The sequence below is a fragment of the Lynx canadensis genome, chromosome C1, assembly GCF_007474595.2.
Source record: "Lynx canadensis isolate LIC74 chromosome C1, mLynCan4.pri.v2, whole genome shotgun sequence".
Classification (NCBI taxonomy): Eukaryota; Metazoa; Chordata; class Mammalia; order Carnivora; family Felidae; genus Lynx; species Lynx canadensis.
Window position 1 is genome coordinate 16,771,696 of NC_044310.1, and position 15,428 is coordinate 16,787,123.

The following is a 15,428-nucleotide window of genomic DNA, read 5'->3' on the forward strand; positions in this document are numbered from 1 at the left end:
GGAGCCTGCTTCTGATTATGTGCCTCCCTCTCTCTCTGCCCCTCCCCAACTCATGCTCTGTTTCTCTGTCTCAAAAATAAATAAACATAAAAACATTGAGTTAAATAAATCTTTGACATAGGCTCATTATTTTGTATGAGAGTTCTTCATGTTCAAATGTCAATTTTAATGGCTATGATATCTTAATATATTGAATTAGTGGCCACTTATTGGGCCTTTAGGTTAGTTCTTCTTTATTGTTATTATATATAACCTGAGGTAAACAGCATTAAAGTTAAATCTTTGTACACATACTTAAATCTTTTTCCTAGAATGTCTTCTGTAAAGTGGAATTGCTGGGTCAAAGGATACATATATTTTAAAAATATAATTTTAAGTTTTATAAAATTATTAAGTGTGCAAACAATGTGTGTTTAAAACAGTCTTTGATCTCCTATCTCACCCCTTCCCATCCTCAAATTATATGACTCAGATAACTTGTTCCAACTTTTTAACTGTTTCTTCTGGCATTTATCTTGATATATCTAAATTGTATGCTTGTAGTGTTAATTCTTGATTTCTCATTTAACATTACATATTATCTTTTTATGATGGAAGATGAGGATTTAGCTCCCGTGCAGAACCTCTCCCATTCCCTTTTCGTCCCTGCTCTGTAAACCCCTCTCATGTCTCTCCTCCACAAATTTTCTCTTTTCTCCATTCTTTCAATATAATTCCATCACTTTGGTGAGAACAATATTCATTATGTTATTATGGCCACATCAGTGTAGTTCATAGCTGAGCCATATGTTGTACTATGATTACACCTTTTTTTCTCGCACAGCTTTTAATTTTCCTGAACGTAACTGCCTTCCTTTTTTTATTTTTGTTTGCATAGTTAAAAAAAATTCAACTTCAGGGAAGTGAAATTGACATAAAGTAAAATATAAAAATATATACAGCATAGTACAGTGAGTTTTGGCTAATGGGTACACCATCCAATCAGGATAAAAAAACATTTCCATCACCCCAGCAAATTCCCTCCTGCTGTTTTGTAGTCAACTCTCACCTTCATCCCAAGGGATCACTGACTGGATTCTAGCACTAGAGATTAGTTTTACTAGTTCTTGAACTTCATGTAAGTGGAATAATTTTTTGAAAATTACAGTTTGAAGGGGCACTTGGGTGGCTCAGTCAAAAGAGCATGTGACTCTTGATTTCACAGTTGTAAGTTGGACCCCACGCTAGGTGTAAAGATTGCTAAAAAAAAAGACTAAAAAAAAAAAGAAAGAAAATTATAGTTTGAAGAGAGAGATGTGTAAAAAAGCAATTATAGTTGTGTGTAATAAGTTGAAACAAGCTTGAAGAAGACAAGCTGTTCCAGTGTTCGGTCACTAAAGGAGTCCTGGAGGAATTGAAAAAAATAAGTCACCACCACCATCTGCAGCACTAGAAAGAATTAACCTGGAGTAGAAAGAGGTGTTATGTGTGGAACATATAGGGAGTGGGAGGAGGTATGAGTGAGTGAGAGCTAAGGGGAAGGAGGTCCAGACAGAAGAATATGAACACAGCCCTGGAGACAACAGCAATCCAGTTTGGACTCAAACCTGGGGTTCCTAATTTCTGTCCATTTTATTACGAGGAAACTCACTTGCTCTCCCAAGATTTCCCATGTCCAAGCCGGACAATTGCGAAACAGTAAGATGACTTACCAGTTACATTTCAATGTTTTCTCCTCACTAGACTTGTAAGCTCTTTGAAAGCAAAAACTTCATCATTAAACCCTTGTCACGTAGTAAGCATTAATAAATATTGGTTGAGCTGACAAATGAGTGAATGAATGAATGAATGAATGAATTTATGTATGTATGCAAGTCCCTGGAGGGAATGGTCACCCGCGGAGGTGCAGTCTGGCCCCCAAGCCCTAGGAGCGAGAAGGTGCTGGGGCCAACGCCAAAGGCCAAGGCGACGCTCTAGGAAAGCATCGTGCTCCGTGCCGTGGTGCCGCTCTAGCCGCGAGGATGCCACTCTATGGCAGCGGGGGAAGGCGGGGCTGTGGGCGTCTCGGGCCTTTTTGTCCGGACGCCGCGGGAGCGCGCTCAGCGCGTGCGTACGCCGTGGCGGTTGGCAGCGAGCTACCTGCGCGAAGTGAGGCGAGGCGAGACTGCTCCGGACTCACGGACCGACAGACAGAGCGGCCCCTTCGGCCGTCGGCGGCCAGGCGGCCCGAGATGTTGTCTGGGAAGAAGGCCGCGGCGGCGGCTGCGGCGGCAGCGGCGGCGGCGGCGGCCGGGACGGAGGCCGGCCCCGGGGCAGCGGGCGGCGCGGAGAACGGCTCTGAGGTGGCCGCGCCGCCCGCGGGCCTGTCGGGCCCTGCCGAAGCCGGGCCGGGGGTGGCGGGGGAGCGCACTCCCCGCAAGAAAGAGCCTCCGCGGGCCTCCCCTCCCGGGGGCCTGGCCGAGCCACCGGGGTCCGCCGGGCCTCAGGCCGGGCCTACCGTCGTGCCTGGATCTGCGACCCCCATGGAAACGGGAATCGCAGAGACTCCGGAGGGGCGACGGACCAGCCGGCGCAAGCGAGCGAAGGTGAGGCGCGAACCCCTCCCGCACGCCGCAGACCCCGGTTGCTTGGCTTCCTCTAGGTTGTCCGGCCCCCGGCGACCCCCACCGCCCCTTGTCTTGGGCCTCGAGCCGCACGCCCACCCAGACCTCCCAGCCCGTCGGGTCTTCACCGCGCCTCCCCGCCAGCTGGGTGGGGGGAGGGAGGGAGGGAGGGGAAGGGCTTCGCGGGTGTTGAAAGCAGGCTTTGTGCCGGGACCCGGCCGTCTTGGGAAGGGGGATTGGCGGGGAGGGGTGGTTTACTCCTTGCATCTGTACACCTTTTCATTTTCTGGCCTGGGAAACATGGCTCCCTGACGTGGAGTCCTGGTTGGCGCTGTTGGAGACGGGCATCGCCGGTTGGCCCGCGGATGTGTCTGGAGGCCTCTGGGCCGTGTTTTAAGGAGTTTCAGCTGGGCGCGCATTGGGGCTGGAGGGGCATGCTAAAGAAATGGCCTTGGCTATGGAGACCGAAAAGAAATGCACATTTTTGTTTGTTTTGTTTTCAGCCCTGCTGGGCGCTAGTTTTCCTCTTTCCTTTTATTCTCTCAACGATCTTTTGACTTAGGGTTGTTTTCTGTTTGTTTTTTTTTTAAACCGGTGAGGAAGCTGATTGAGAGGGCTAATGTCCATTAGTCAAGGTGCAAATACCTAGGAAGGAAAAGACTTGTCACGGAACAGAATATGCAGACGGCAGCTGCTTCACATCTCTGGGTGCCCGATGCCGTGTGTTCAGAGAGTCCCTTACGTTTTATTTTTGCTCAGCAGCAGTGGGCAGGTTTTGTGAGCCCCACGTTAGGAAATGAGTAAGCTGAGGCACACAGTTTCAGCAGCTTGGCCAGAGTCACCCAACTAAGTAAGTGGCAGAACTGGAAGCTGCGTTTCTGTTGCGAGGAGGTAGCCTCAGCCTCAGACAAAGGACCACATGGAACACCCAGCTGTGCAGGGCACCAAGGCAGTACCAGGAGCAGACTTTTTAGACTTGGTTTTTTTCTGGAGATGTATCCTTTTAGAGTACATATTTAAAATCGTGCGATTTTATAAGTTGCGCATACAGCTGTAATTTTTTACGTTTATTTATTTTTGAGACAGAGAGAGACAGAGCATGAACAGGGGAGGAGCAGAGAGAGAGAGGGAGACACAGAATCTGAAAGAGGCTCCAGGTTCTGAGCGGTCAGCACAGAGCCCGACGCGGGGCTTGAACTCACGGACCGTGAGATCATGACCTGAGCTGAAGTCGGACGCTCAACCGACCGAGCCACCCAGGCACCCCTAAAAATGTTTATTTTTAAGAGAGAGAGAGAGAGAGAGAGAGAGAGAGAGAGAGACAGAGCATGAGCAGGGGAGGGGAGGGGCAGAGAGAGAGGGAGACAGAATCTGAAACAGGCTCCAGGCTCTGAGCGGTCAGCACAGAGCCCGACGCGGGGCTTGAACTCACGGACTGCGAGATCATGACCTGAGCCGAAGTCTGACGCTCCACCGACTGAGCCACCCAGGCGCCCCTACAGCTGTAATTTTTAAATGCATGTGCCGAGTCAGTGTGAGCTTCTTGAGATGGGTATTACCCAGACTGAGCCCTCAGATTCAACTGCCCGCCTGAGAGTAAATACCCCGTGCTGAAAGGAGGAAAGGCTTTTGGCGGCTTTTACCAAAGCGTGGGTTAGAAAAGACACAGATTGGAGACTCCCAGCCCCCAGAAATGAGCTAGAGGGCAGAAGCCCGAGCGTTTTTATTTTACTATTTCAATAGAAAGTATGGCTAGAAAGCATGTGGTAAACCATGTCTTAAAAACGTTTATTGAGATAGTTCATATAGGATAAAATTTACCTTTTTCAGGTGGTACGACTGAATGGTTTTTAGCATGTATTCACAAAGTGTTGCAGCCACTACCACAGTCAGTTTTAATTTTAGGACATTTTCATCACCCCCAAAAGACACTTGGACCACTGGCAGTCATTCTTCGTTCTCCACTCCCCTAGCAGCCACTAACCTACTTTCTGTGTGGATTTGCCTGTTCTGGACCTTTTATGTAAACAGAATCATAGAATATGTGGTCTTTTGTGTCTGGCTTTGGTATCTTTTCGGGGTTCATCCATGTTGTATTTCCATTTGGTACTTGACACAACTCCATGGCATAATAATATCCCATTGTATGGATATGCCACATTTTGTTTATCCATTCATCATTTTGGTGGACATCTGGGTTTCCACTTTTTGGTTATGTGTGATGCTGCTGTGAACATTTATGTACAGTATTTTGTGTGTGTGAACGTATGTTTTCAACTCTCTCAGGTATATAGTTGGAGTGGAATTGCTGGATCATATGGTATCTCAGTGTTTTACCCTTTGAGGAGCTGCCAAACACTTTTCCACATCAGCCACACCGTTTTACGTTTCCGTCAGCAGTAGATGAAGGTTCCAGTTCCCCCATATCCTTGTCTTGAGCTCTCCTAGTGGATGTGAAGGGGTGTCTCATTGTAGTTTTCATATGCGTTACACGGATGACTGATGACATTGAACATCTTTTCTTGTGCTTATTGGCATTTGTTGTATATCTTCTTTGATGAAATGTTGGCTCACATTCTTGGCTCACTTTAAAATTGGGTTGTCTTGGGGCGCCTGGGTGGCGCAGTCGGTTAAGCGTCCGACTTCAGCCAGGTCACGATCTCGCGGTCCTTGAGTTCGAGCCCCGCGTCAGGCTCTGGGCTGATGGCTCAGAGCCTGGAGCCTGTTTCCGATTCTGTGTCTCCCTCTCTCTCTGCCCCTCCCCCGTTCATGCTCTGTCTCTCTCTGTCCCAAAAATAAACGTTGAAAAAAAAAAAAAAAACAATTTAAAAAAAAATAATAATAAAATTGGGTTGTCTTTATTGCTGAATAGTCACAGTTCTTTGTGTATGGTGATTGCAGAAGTTTTTTATTTTAATGTCCGATTTATCTTTTCTTCTTTTTGTCCCTTTTGCTTCTGGTGTTTTGTTTTGTTTTTAAGTTTATTTATTTATTTTGATGGAGCATGAGCTGGGGAGGGGCAGAGAGACTGGGAAAGAGAGAATCCCAAGGAGGCTCCTTGTGGTCAGCGTGGTGGTCAGCGTGGGGCCCAGCGTGGGGCTCGAGTCCATGAACCAAGAGATCATGACCTGAGCTGAAATCAAGAGTCAACGCTTAACTGATTGAGCCACCCAGGCACCTGGGTGTTAGATCCAAGCTTGAGTCACCCAGGCACCTGCTTCTGATGTTCAATCCAAGAAACCATTGCTTAATCCAGTGTCATGAAGATTTACTTCCATGTGTTCTCCTAAGAGTTTTATAGTTTTAGCTCTTGGATTTGGATCTGTGATCATTTTGGAGTTAATTTTTGTATGTGGTATGAAGTAGGAGTTCAGCTTCATTCCTTTCCATGTGGATATCCACTTGTCCCAGCACAATTGAAGACTGTTCTCTCCCCCCTTTGAATGGTTGGCATCCTTGTTGGTTAGCCCTAAATATAAGGGTTTATTTCTGGACTCTCAGTTCTGTCCCACTGATCAGTATCTTTGTTCTTGTGTCTGTATCGCACTGTCCCGATCACTGTAACTTTGTGTAATAGATTTTGAAATCAGGAAGTTTGATTTTTCAACTTTGCTCCTTTTTTTTCAAGATTGTTTTGGATGTTCTGAGACCCTTGCCTTTCCATATGAATTTTAGGATCAGTTTATCAGTTTCTGGGGAAAAAAAAAAAAAAAGGCAGCTGATATTCTGATTGGCATTGTCTTGAGTATGTAGATTTCTGTCTTTGTAATTATCTTGTGTTTATTTTAATTCCCATTATACTGTTTTTTCTATTGTGATTAGCTTTGAAATTCAAAAGAAAAGTGGGTCACCTGTTTATTTGGGGGAGCAACTAAGAAGGAAGAAACTGGGGACACTGACTTATTCCTAGCCAGTCTTGGGAGCCAGAGAAAACAAACCTCAAGGGATAGAGTATCCATTAAAGGAAGAAAAATCGAGCTGAGTCCATTGTAGTAGATGGGCCTTACTTCGAGAGTTCTGAGGTATATGTAGGGGTCTTTCTGTATTTGTAGTTATAGATATAACAGACGTAGATACAGATGTATTATATATGTTATATATATACATGTACATATATATATGTACACACACAAAATTATGTAACTAAAACCAGGTTCAGGGTATTGGAAGGGGTCCATGCATTTGAGGGTCCCTGAAGGTTAAGTTTTGTAAATTTCAGAATAAATTCACCCCTGAGTGTGTATGCTAACATTATGGCAAAATATTTAAGGGTTGGAATTGTTAAGTTGGTTTGGGACTTTAGGGACACTTCAGCATTCAGCTGGCCTTGAAAAGGTGCAGAATTTAGAAAAGTATTCTGAAAAGGACAGACTTTTTGGGATTGATTTTTCTTGCTATGATTCATTTTCCTCAGGAAGATAAACTCTACCTTGTAAGGCTTTTAGGTTTAGATACAATGTAAACAAAATACAGTGTCTGGCTTATAGTAAGGTGCCCAGTAATTAAGTATTACCAGTGGAGAAAGGAAGTGAAAAACGCTTGGCATATTATGCGACAAGGTTTGAGAAGCAGCAGGGAGTCCAGAGTGGAAAACTGAATGTTGGGGACAATGGGCAAATGAATTGGAAATGAGGTTTTTCTAGGAGCAAGATAGGAGCCAGAGGGATCAGTAACGTTTGGGTTGTAGAGTCATGTTCAGGTTATAGACAAACACTAGATCTGTGTGTTCAGTATGGTAGCCACTAGCCCATGTGACTGGTACAACTGATGAAACTGAGTTTTTACTTTTGATTTAAACTTAAATTACCACATGGTAAGTGCTCAATAGCCACATGTGGCTGGCTAGTGCTGCCACGGTGGAAGCGCAGATGCAAAACGTTGCCATTATCATAGAAAATTGTATCAGACAGCACTACACTAGACTATGAAATGCAGACCTTAAGTGCTAGGACAGTTCAGAGAAAGGAAAAAATATATTTGTAAGTTTGGAATAGTTAGGAAATAATTTGTGGAGGAAGGGTGCCTTGAATTTTAAGCATTGGATTAACAGAAAAAGCTTTTAGGAAATTTAGGGATCAGTAGAACATTGAGGACTTTTTCAATAGTGTATTAGAAAATGGCTAAAGGTGTAAGTTTGCATAGTTAGAGCCAGAAAGTTTATACCTGGTTTGAAAAAGTTGGCATTCATCTTTTAAACTATCTGAAAATAACATGTATGGATTTGGAAAATCAGTCTGGCAGTTGTGCCCTACTGAATTAAAAGGACTAAAGATTCAAACAAAAAGACTGGGGCTTTAAGGTGATTGGGAAGTGGATGAATCATTGTAGTAAGGGTGAGTGAGAGACTAGAGATGTAAATTTGAGAGTTGTCTGTGTAAAGGTGAGAATAATTACCCTACTGACTTATATCTGTCTATTGGATATCTTTATGTCCTTGTTTGTAAGTGGTTGTAGAAGTTCCAAAGTCTTTGAGGATTTTACTTAAGGATGAGAGGTTCCCACTCTTTTGTGTTCAAAGTATCTGTTCCTTTGCTCAGGGGAATAGTTTTTATTTTTTTATTTTTGAGAATTTGTACGATTCTTTCACTTTTTTATTAAGTTGAGAACTTTTTTTTAAGCTTATTTATCTTGAGAAAGGGAGAGAGTGTGTGTAGAGAGAAAAGAAAGCAAGAGGGGAGAGTCATAGAGAGAGAATCCCAAAGCAGACTCTGCCTGCCAGTGCAGAGTCCATTGCAGGGCTCAAATTCACCAACCCCAAGATCGTGACCTGAGCCAAAATCAAGAGTCCATTGCTCAACCTACCGAGCCACCCAGGCACCGCCCACTAGAGAAACTTTTCTTTGTAAGTAATCTCTACGCCCATTATGGGACTCTGAACTCATGACCCCCAAGATCAAGAGTCACACGCTCCTCTGATTGAACCAGCCAGGTGCCCCTCTTTTTTACAAAATAAAACTTTATATGGAAAATTTCAAAATAAAGTACTATTTGCCTGTCTTATATTCAGTTTAAATTTATAACCTTTATTTTAGTTGTCAGGGTTTCAGAAAATGAGGCTTTTTTTTTTAATAGAGCCAAATTTGAGAATGGAGGTTAAACTTAATAGTTGTAGTCTTATTTAAGTCTCAGAACCCAATTTTATTTCTGTACTTTGTTTATGAAACATTGTGAAGACCCAGTGCTTGATAAGTAGTACAAAAGGTTGTTTTTTAGCTTGCCTATCCATTTCAGGACGCTGCCTTGGTTGAACAGATTGCAGAAGAAATGTCATTCTTAGGTCTACCCAAAATTTACCTAAGCAGTACAAGTTCATGTGTTGTTGGTCTCCAAAGTACTAACACGTATAAGTGTGTATGTAAATGAAATCCTGAAGAATTTTAGGGTTCTGTGGAACACAGATGGTTTTTTCTTGATATTATTGTTTTTAAATACTGCCTTTAGATATTTTTGCTCCTACTTCTAGATATTTTTCTAATCTTCCCCCCCCAACCCCCCAAAAACTAAGAACTCTGTATTCCTTCTTAGTAGCTACTACTTCATCAAAACGTTGGATTAAACAATGTTAAAAAGATTGTTTTTGCTGCAAAACTTCTCAGTAACTTTAATGTGCATTGTGGTTCTCCTAGAGGGGGCCTATAAAGAATGCAGTACTTCCCAAACTTGATCATGGATTCCTTTTTCCTTCAAATGGTATACTGTCTTGTGGAACATCCTTTGGAAAGAGCTAAACTACTGTAGTAGAAAGGATCTTACATTATTGTTTCAGAATTTGCACATTGCCCAGTTCCATGGTAGGCGCTTGTGAAGTGATTATTGATTAAATGGATGAGATTGATGAGCAGAGGATTAAAGAGCTGAATCTTTGGGGGTAGGGAGGGGTCAAGCACTATTGAAAGCTGAAAGAAGAAAGGATACTGCATACTTTAAACATGTATTACATTTTCTGACCCCTCTCCCTCTTTGAAACTTTTCCCATGTTGCTTTTTTGCCCATTGTCCTGAGGTTTGCTCCTACAGTTTATCTCAATCAAGTAGAATGAAGTTTAGTGTCTAGACTTCTGGAGGTTTTATTGTAAAATCTTTCTGTGAGATGATTTGCCTGGTAAGAACCATTAGTTTGCAACTGGAATTTCAGCTTATTAAGGGCAGGAAGACTCTCATTTATAATTGTTTTCTCCATTGTGATCATGTACTCAGTGTTTCATATTTGATAGATGAATACTATTATTTGTGTGTTTAAATAAGAATCTTAGAGCATGGGTCAGAACTGTTCAATTTATCCTTAATTTTTGTTTCCATTTTCTGACACAATCCCTCTTACCTTCCCTAGCCTAGCCACCCACTCCCCTGCCCACCTGTGGTCATGTCATTTAAAAAAAAAGAAAAAGACAGATATAAAAGCAGCCAGCCATATGGAACTATTTCAAAGATATTTCAAAAGTTAAAATAGATTACATTTGCTGTAATCCACAGGACTATTAATTTCAGAAATCTAATAAGTTAGGTACATTATTTGTGGAGACCATACTGTCTTTGCTCTGTCTCCATAGCTAATAAATTTTTATTTTATTCATTTTATCTTTTAATTGAATCTGAATAGAGAGCTGTTGTTTCTGTGGCTTTCTGGAATGTTTTCTAAGGATGGGAGTCACAGTGACATTTTTCCAGTGTTCTAAGGTTGGTGACTATTTGTAATACCATATCATACATTTTGGTAAACAGGTCCATTATAATCTTCCCTATCCTAATGGCTTTACCCCTGATAAGGCTTCCTCTTTCTACTTACTACCTGGTTCTCTCCTTTACACTTAGAATATGAATTAGTAGTATGACCTGTAGTCTCCATTTCCGTTTCACTTCTTAATTTGTTATATTAAGGTTTCTTTGCTCTCATTGTTCAACTCTCTTAGGTCAACAGTGATTATTTTTTAATGTTTATTTATTTTGAGGGAGTGGGGTAGGGGCAGAGAGAGGGAGGGATAGAATCCCAAGCAGGCTCCATGGTGTCAGTGCAGAGCCTGAGGCGGAGCTTGATCACATGAACCGTGAAATCAGGTCATTGGTTATTTTTTAAGCAAATGTACCTTTTCATAGTTTCAATTTGTTGCCATTTGCGGTTTTTATTACCTGCCATTTTTCCCCATTTGGTTTCTGGAATTTTGCTGTTTTGCCATGGAATAGAAGAAGTACAGGCTTGACATTTGACAGACTTGTTATTCTAGTTGATTATATTTTTATCTCAGGGTTATTTTAGTCTTTTTTTTTTTTTTTATTTTTTTTTCAACGTTTATTTATTTTTGGGACAGAGAGAGACAGAGCATGAACGGGGGAGGGGCAGAGAGAGAGGGAGACACAGAATCGGAAACAGGCTCCAGGCTCTGAGCCATCAGCCCAGAGCCCGACGGCTGGAACTCACGGACCGCGAGATCGTGACCTGGCTGAAGTCGGACGCTTAACCGACTGCGCCACCCAGGCGCCCCAAGTCTTTTGTTGAAACTTCTAGTGTGATTATGATGTATACATACATATGTATAGATATGCCTACAAACCCACACACACACACACTCACACACACACATTTTAAAAGGTTTTAGGAGTTGTAAAAAGCCTCAGATCCATTGCTCTAAATGTCAGTACTATGATGTAAAATTGATAGGTTGGGGTAAATGTGAACTGACATGAGATTGTTTCATGAGAGATTTTAGGGTTTTGTTTTGTTTTATTTATTTAAGTAATCTCTGCACCTAGTGTGGGGCTTGAACTCATGACCCTGAGATCAAGAGTCCCATGCTCTTCCAACTGAGCCAGCCAGGTTGTTTTTTTTTTTTTTTTAATTTTTTTTTTTTTCAACGTTTATTTATTTTTGGGACAGAGAGAGACAGAGCATGAACGGGGGAGGGGCAGAGAGAGAGGGAGACACAGAATCGGAAACAGGCTCCAGGCTCCGAGCCATCAGCCCAGAGCCTGACGCGGGGCTTGAACTCACGGACCGCGAGATCGTGACCTGGCTGAAGTCAGACGCTTAACCGACTGCGCCACCCAGGCGCCCCAAGCCAGGTTGTTTTTAATAACTACCTATTATGGTCTAGCTTGTTCCTTGTTATTTACTTATTTCCCTTAAAATTTGAAGTTAAAAAGCCATTCACATTCACTGATGGTTCCACATTAAGTCCCTGGTTTTAGATGTTCACTGTATTTAGCTTTCCCTGGTATAATCTCCATATAGGTAGAGTACAGAGAGATGGATGAAAGCTTGGCCAACCTCTCAGAAGATGAATATTATTCAGAAGAAGAGAGAAATGCTAAAGCAGAGAAGGAAAAGAAGCTTCCCCCACCACCTCCTCAAGCCCCACCTGAGGAAGAAAATGAAAGCGAGCCTGAAGAACCATCTGGTGAGTAATAGTAACCAACCAGTTTTGTTTTATCCTGAAAATAAGAGTAAATGAGTTAAATCCTATTCTACAGTGTTATTTATGTCTTTATCTTTGGTTTATATTCTGATATTGGCCATGTGTGTCAGTAGTGCGTGTATGTGTAAATATATATGCATGCATGCATACATACATATGTAGTTATACTGATATTCTTTGTGTGTGTGTGTGTACATATATAGAAGGAAAGTAAAAGATGGGGATGGAAGGATAGTGGCAGTATAAGGCACTCGGAAAGTTGGAGAAATAAACAATTAGAGAAAACATACAGAAAACCAAATCCAAAGAACCAAACCCCTCAGATTTATCTCTGATTTAGAGTTTGTAGATAGAAGGGTTCAGAAATTACTCTGGTTAAATCACATATGTATCACATGGTTAGATACTTTCTGATTAAACCCTCAGAGTGGGGATCAGTTTTGAGAATATCCTAGTGAACAAATGTAAAAATATATTATGAGGTCAAAAAGAAAAGGCCTAAGTGCCTGTTACCGTTTAGTATTGAGCCCTCCAATCAAAGGAATGGTAGAAGAAAAGGCTATGAAGAGATTCTAAACTCACACAGTCTTCCTATGACAGTGGAAAGATTATTGGAGACTATAGTATTGGTTTCAGAACTTCAAACATCTTTAAGGAATTCTCACTAACATCCCCTCAGATTGAATCCTACTGAGGATACCCAGAGCAAGTAGGGATACCCTTCTGGTTTGGATAAAGCAAACAAAAGTAGAGTCTTAATTTTTTGTATCTTCTGTCCTTAATGGCATTGCATTGATTCTTCTTGACTTTGAATTTTTACTAAGTTCTTCTTAAAATACATTTTATATTTCTGTAGCTCCAGGCCCATTTACCTCTTCAATTCTTGTGGTCCTGTATCTTTTAAAAATAGAATGTTTGTTTCAGATCCCATCTGCTATATCTTGCGTGACTTTCATAGGTACCCAGATACAGACATATTTAATTTGAGAAGTTTTATCTTTTGTTTTAGTTTTTTTTTCCCCTCCTCTGTAATGTTATATAAATCACCACATGTTATTTGAAATAATAGGGTTATTACTGATGTATCACTTGAGAAAATTACAAGTCAGTTGTTAAATTAATTTAGATTTAGAATTTATCAAACAGATTCTGGCCAAAACTCTCAAAAATTAAAGCTTGTAATTTTATAGTAATTATAATAAAAACACAGTTTGAGAACATTGAGAACAAGATGATTAGATTCTGGGTTCAATTTATCTTAGGAATCAGGGTTTTTCTAAGAATGGCTTTCCCAAAACTTTCTTAAAATGACCTCTTGGGCACCTATTGGGAGTGGTATATAAACTCTGGAACTAGTGTCCCTGAGGCAATTGCAGCCTTCCCTGTACCTCAGAACACCTACTCTCTTTTTGTTGGTATTTTTTTCTTTCTAGTCTTTTACATTTAGCTTTCTTCCTTTCTTCGTGTCGTTGCCTCCAACTCCTCCCTTGATTCTCTACTCCTTTTTCTTCTGTATTCTTTGGTTCTTGCCTTTCTCTTCTTCTACCTTTGCTGTAGACTTTCTGGTGAGGTACTGGGGAAAAGTCTTTTGATATCTGTCATAGGTCAAGAGACTACTGATTTCTTGGTTCAAAAGCTTTAAGTATTCTTCAGTAGATGTATTTTAGATGCTGCCTCACCCTCTTTTTTTGTGTGATTGTCAGTGTCTCCAGTAAACAACTGACCTAAGTAGGTACCAAGTTAGTATATACTCTGAACATTTTAAACCTGGTATTGGTGTTTTCTTTTTCATGAAAGAGGTGTTTTATTTTGTTTTTTTAATTTGTTTTTCCATAAATGTCAGGCATTGTTGCCCAAGAAGGAAATATCTTATTAAAGTGATCTAGGATTTGGGGAACTGTGTTTATGATATTATGTTCTGGCTAAATTTTTATCCAGTGGTTTAGTTTAAATAAGTTATCTTAGTATTTGGGGGGAAAGTTAAAGTTTCTTAAGTTTAGAATATCTTCAGTGCTTAGAGATGTATTGATAACAGCCAAAACTTGCAATATATTATTTGTGATTCTGAAAATAAAATTATTTTTCCTTTAAAACAACTTGAAATTTAAAAAAAAATTCTGGGGTGAATTAGGGAAGTACTTTCCCCAGTAAAGTAGTGGCAACTTACTGGCCTGTGTAATTTAGAATTAAATGGGGCCCTAATAGTGAATCATAAAATACTATCAGGTGAATTCAAGTATTTAGAAACTGTCCAGGGACTCCAGATCTCCTGTCTTATCAGAACTAGCTCTTTCACTTGAGTTTTCATTCAAAAATTGAACAGAACCATTGTCATATGGGTATCTTAAGGTCTTTTGAGAGAAGATGTGGGTCTTGTTTTTTACCAAATCTTTTCTTCATCTCAGTCATTTTAGATGAGAAATTAATTTACTCTCTTTAAATATGTAAGTAAGGTTTGAATACGTTTCATTTTTACCAGCTTTTAAGTTTGTTTAGAAAATTTTGCTTTGCTTTCCACGATGTTGAGAATAAAATATTTTGTTAGCACAAGGTTTTGCAAAATCCGTTGGGTCAGATAATATTACTGGAGAAGATTCCTTTAGGAGAATTCTGAGAGGAGGCCAGAAGGGAAGGTTGGAGCCTTCATTACAAGGCTAAGAAATTTGAACTCGTCCTTTAAACACTGAGAGGATCTGGTCAGGGTGGCACTGAGATATTTTGTATTTTGAGTGAGAGGCGTTGTACAAAATACATTTTTTGGAAAAATCAATCTGATGTGCTCTATTAGAGTGAACTAAAGAGGTAAAGAGACTGGCTGGGAGAGATGATTTTGGTTGTTTTGATAATCGAGTTTAGTGAATTTTGGTCAATGGAAAAATCTCAATATCAAAGTTGAACTTTTATGGAAACGATGTTGGTTTTGTTGTTTGTTTGGATTTACGTAATTGGGAAGTTCTATGTTGTGGCTTAAAAATTATTTTTATATTTGTTTGCTTTTGATGATAACTGAATGTGGCCTATAGTCCTACGGTAGTCACATGAGTAAATAACGTATTTTTCATGCTAAGTATTGCTGCTTATATTTAAAATTAAAGTTTTCCTAAATGTTTCTGTGTATTTTTACATTTATACACTTCTGAATGTATTTGTTTTAACAAATGATGGATTTATTTGGTTTCCTAGTACCTCATCTATCAAGATAAAGGTGTTTTTTAAAGTCATGCCAACTGAACCTGAAAATGTCCTTGGAATCGTGTGGTTATTAGTAATGTCAAATAATATGGGAACATCTATAAAATAGAGTAAAAATCTCAGTTGGTCTTTACTGGTTTCGATACCACTGTTAAAGTGGCCTTCTGTTAGTGAATTTTTTTTTTTTTTTCCTTTCTTGGCTCAGTTGTTACCCTGTGTATGTTTGATTATTCCTCAAAGACGTT

The 15,428-nt window shown here is 40.7% G+C and overlaps 1 protein-coding gene across 3 annotated transcripts in view; it reads left to right on the forward strand.

The window, feature by feature from the left end:
- The first annotated feature begins 2,097 nt into the window (after nt 1-2,097).
- The window catches only part of KDM1A (lysine demethylase 1A), a 63,337-nt gene continuing 50,006 nt past the window's right edge, over nt 2,098-15,428 (forward strand). The window contains exons 1-2 of one of the 3 annotated variants that reach the window (XM_030324871.1): nt 2,098-2,564; nt 11,808-11,973. In XM_030324871.1, coding sequence (XP_030180731.1) covers nt 2,211-2,564; nt 11,808-11,973 — 520 coding nt within the window. In that variant the 5' untranslated portion in view covers nt 2,098-2,210. The remainder of the gene's footprint in view (nt 2,565-11,807; nt 11,974-15,428) is intronic. The other 2 variants (XM_030324872.1, XM_030324873.1) reach the window with 2 other exon arrangements.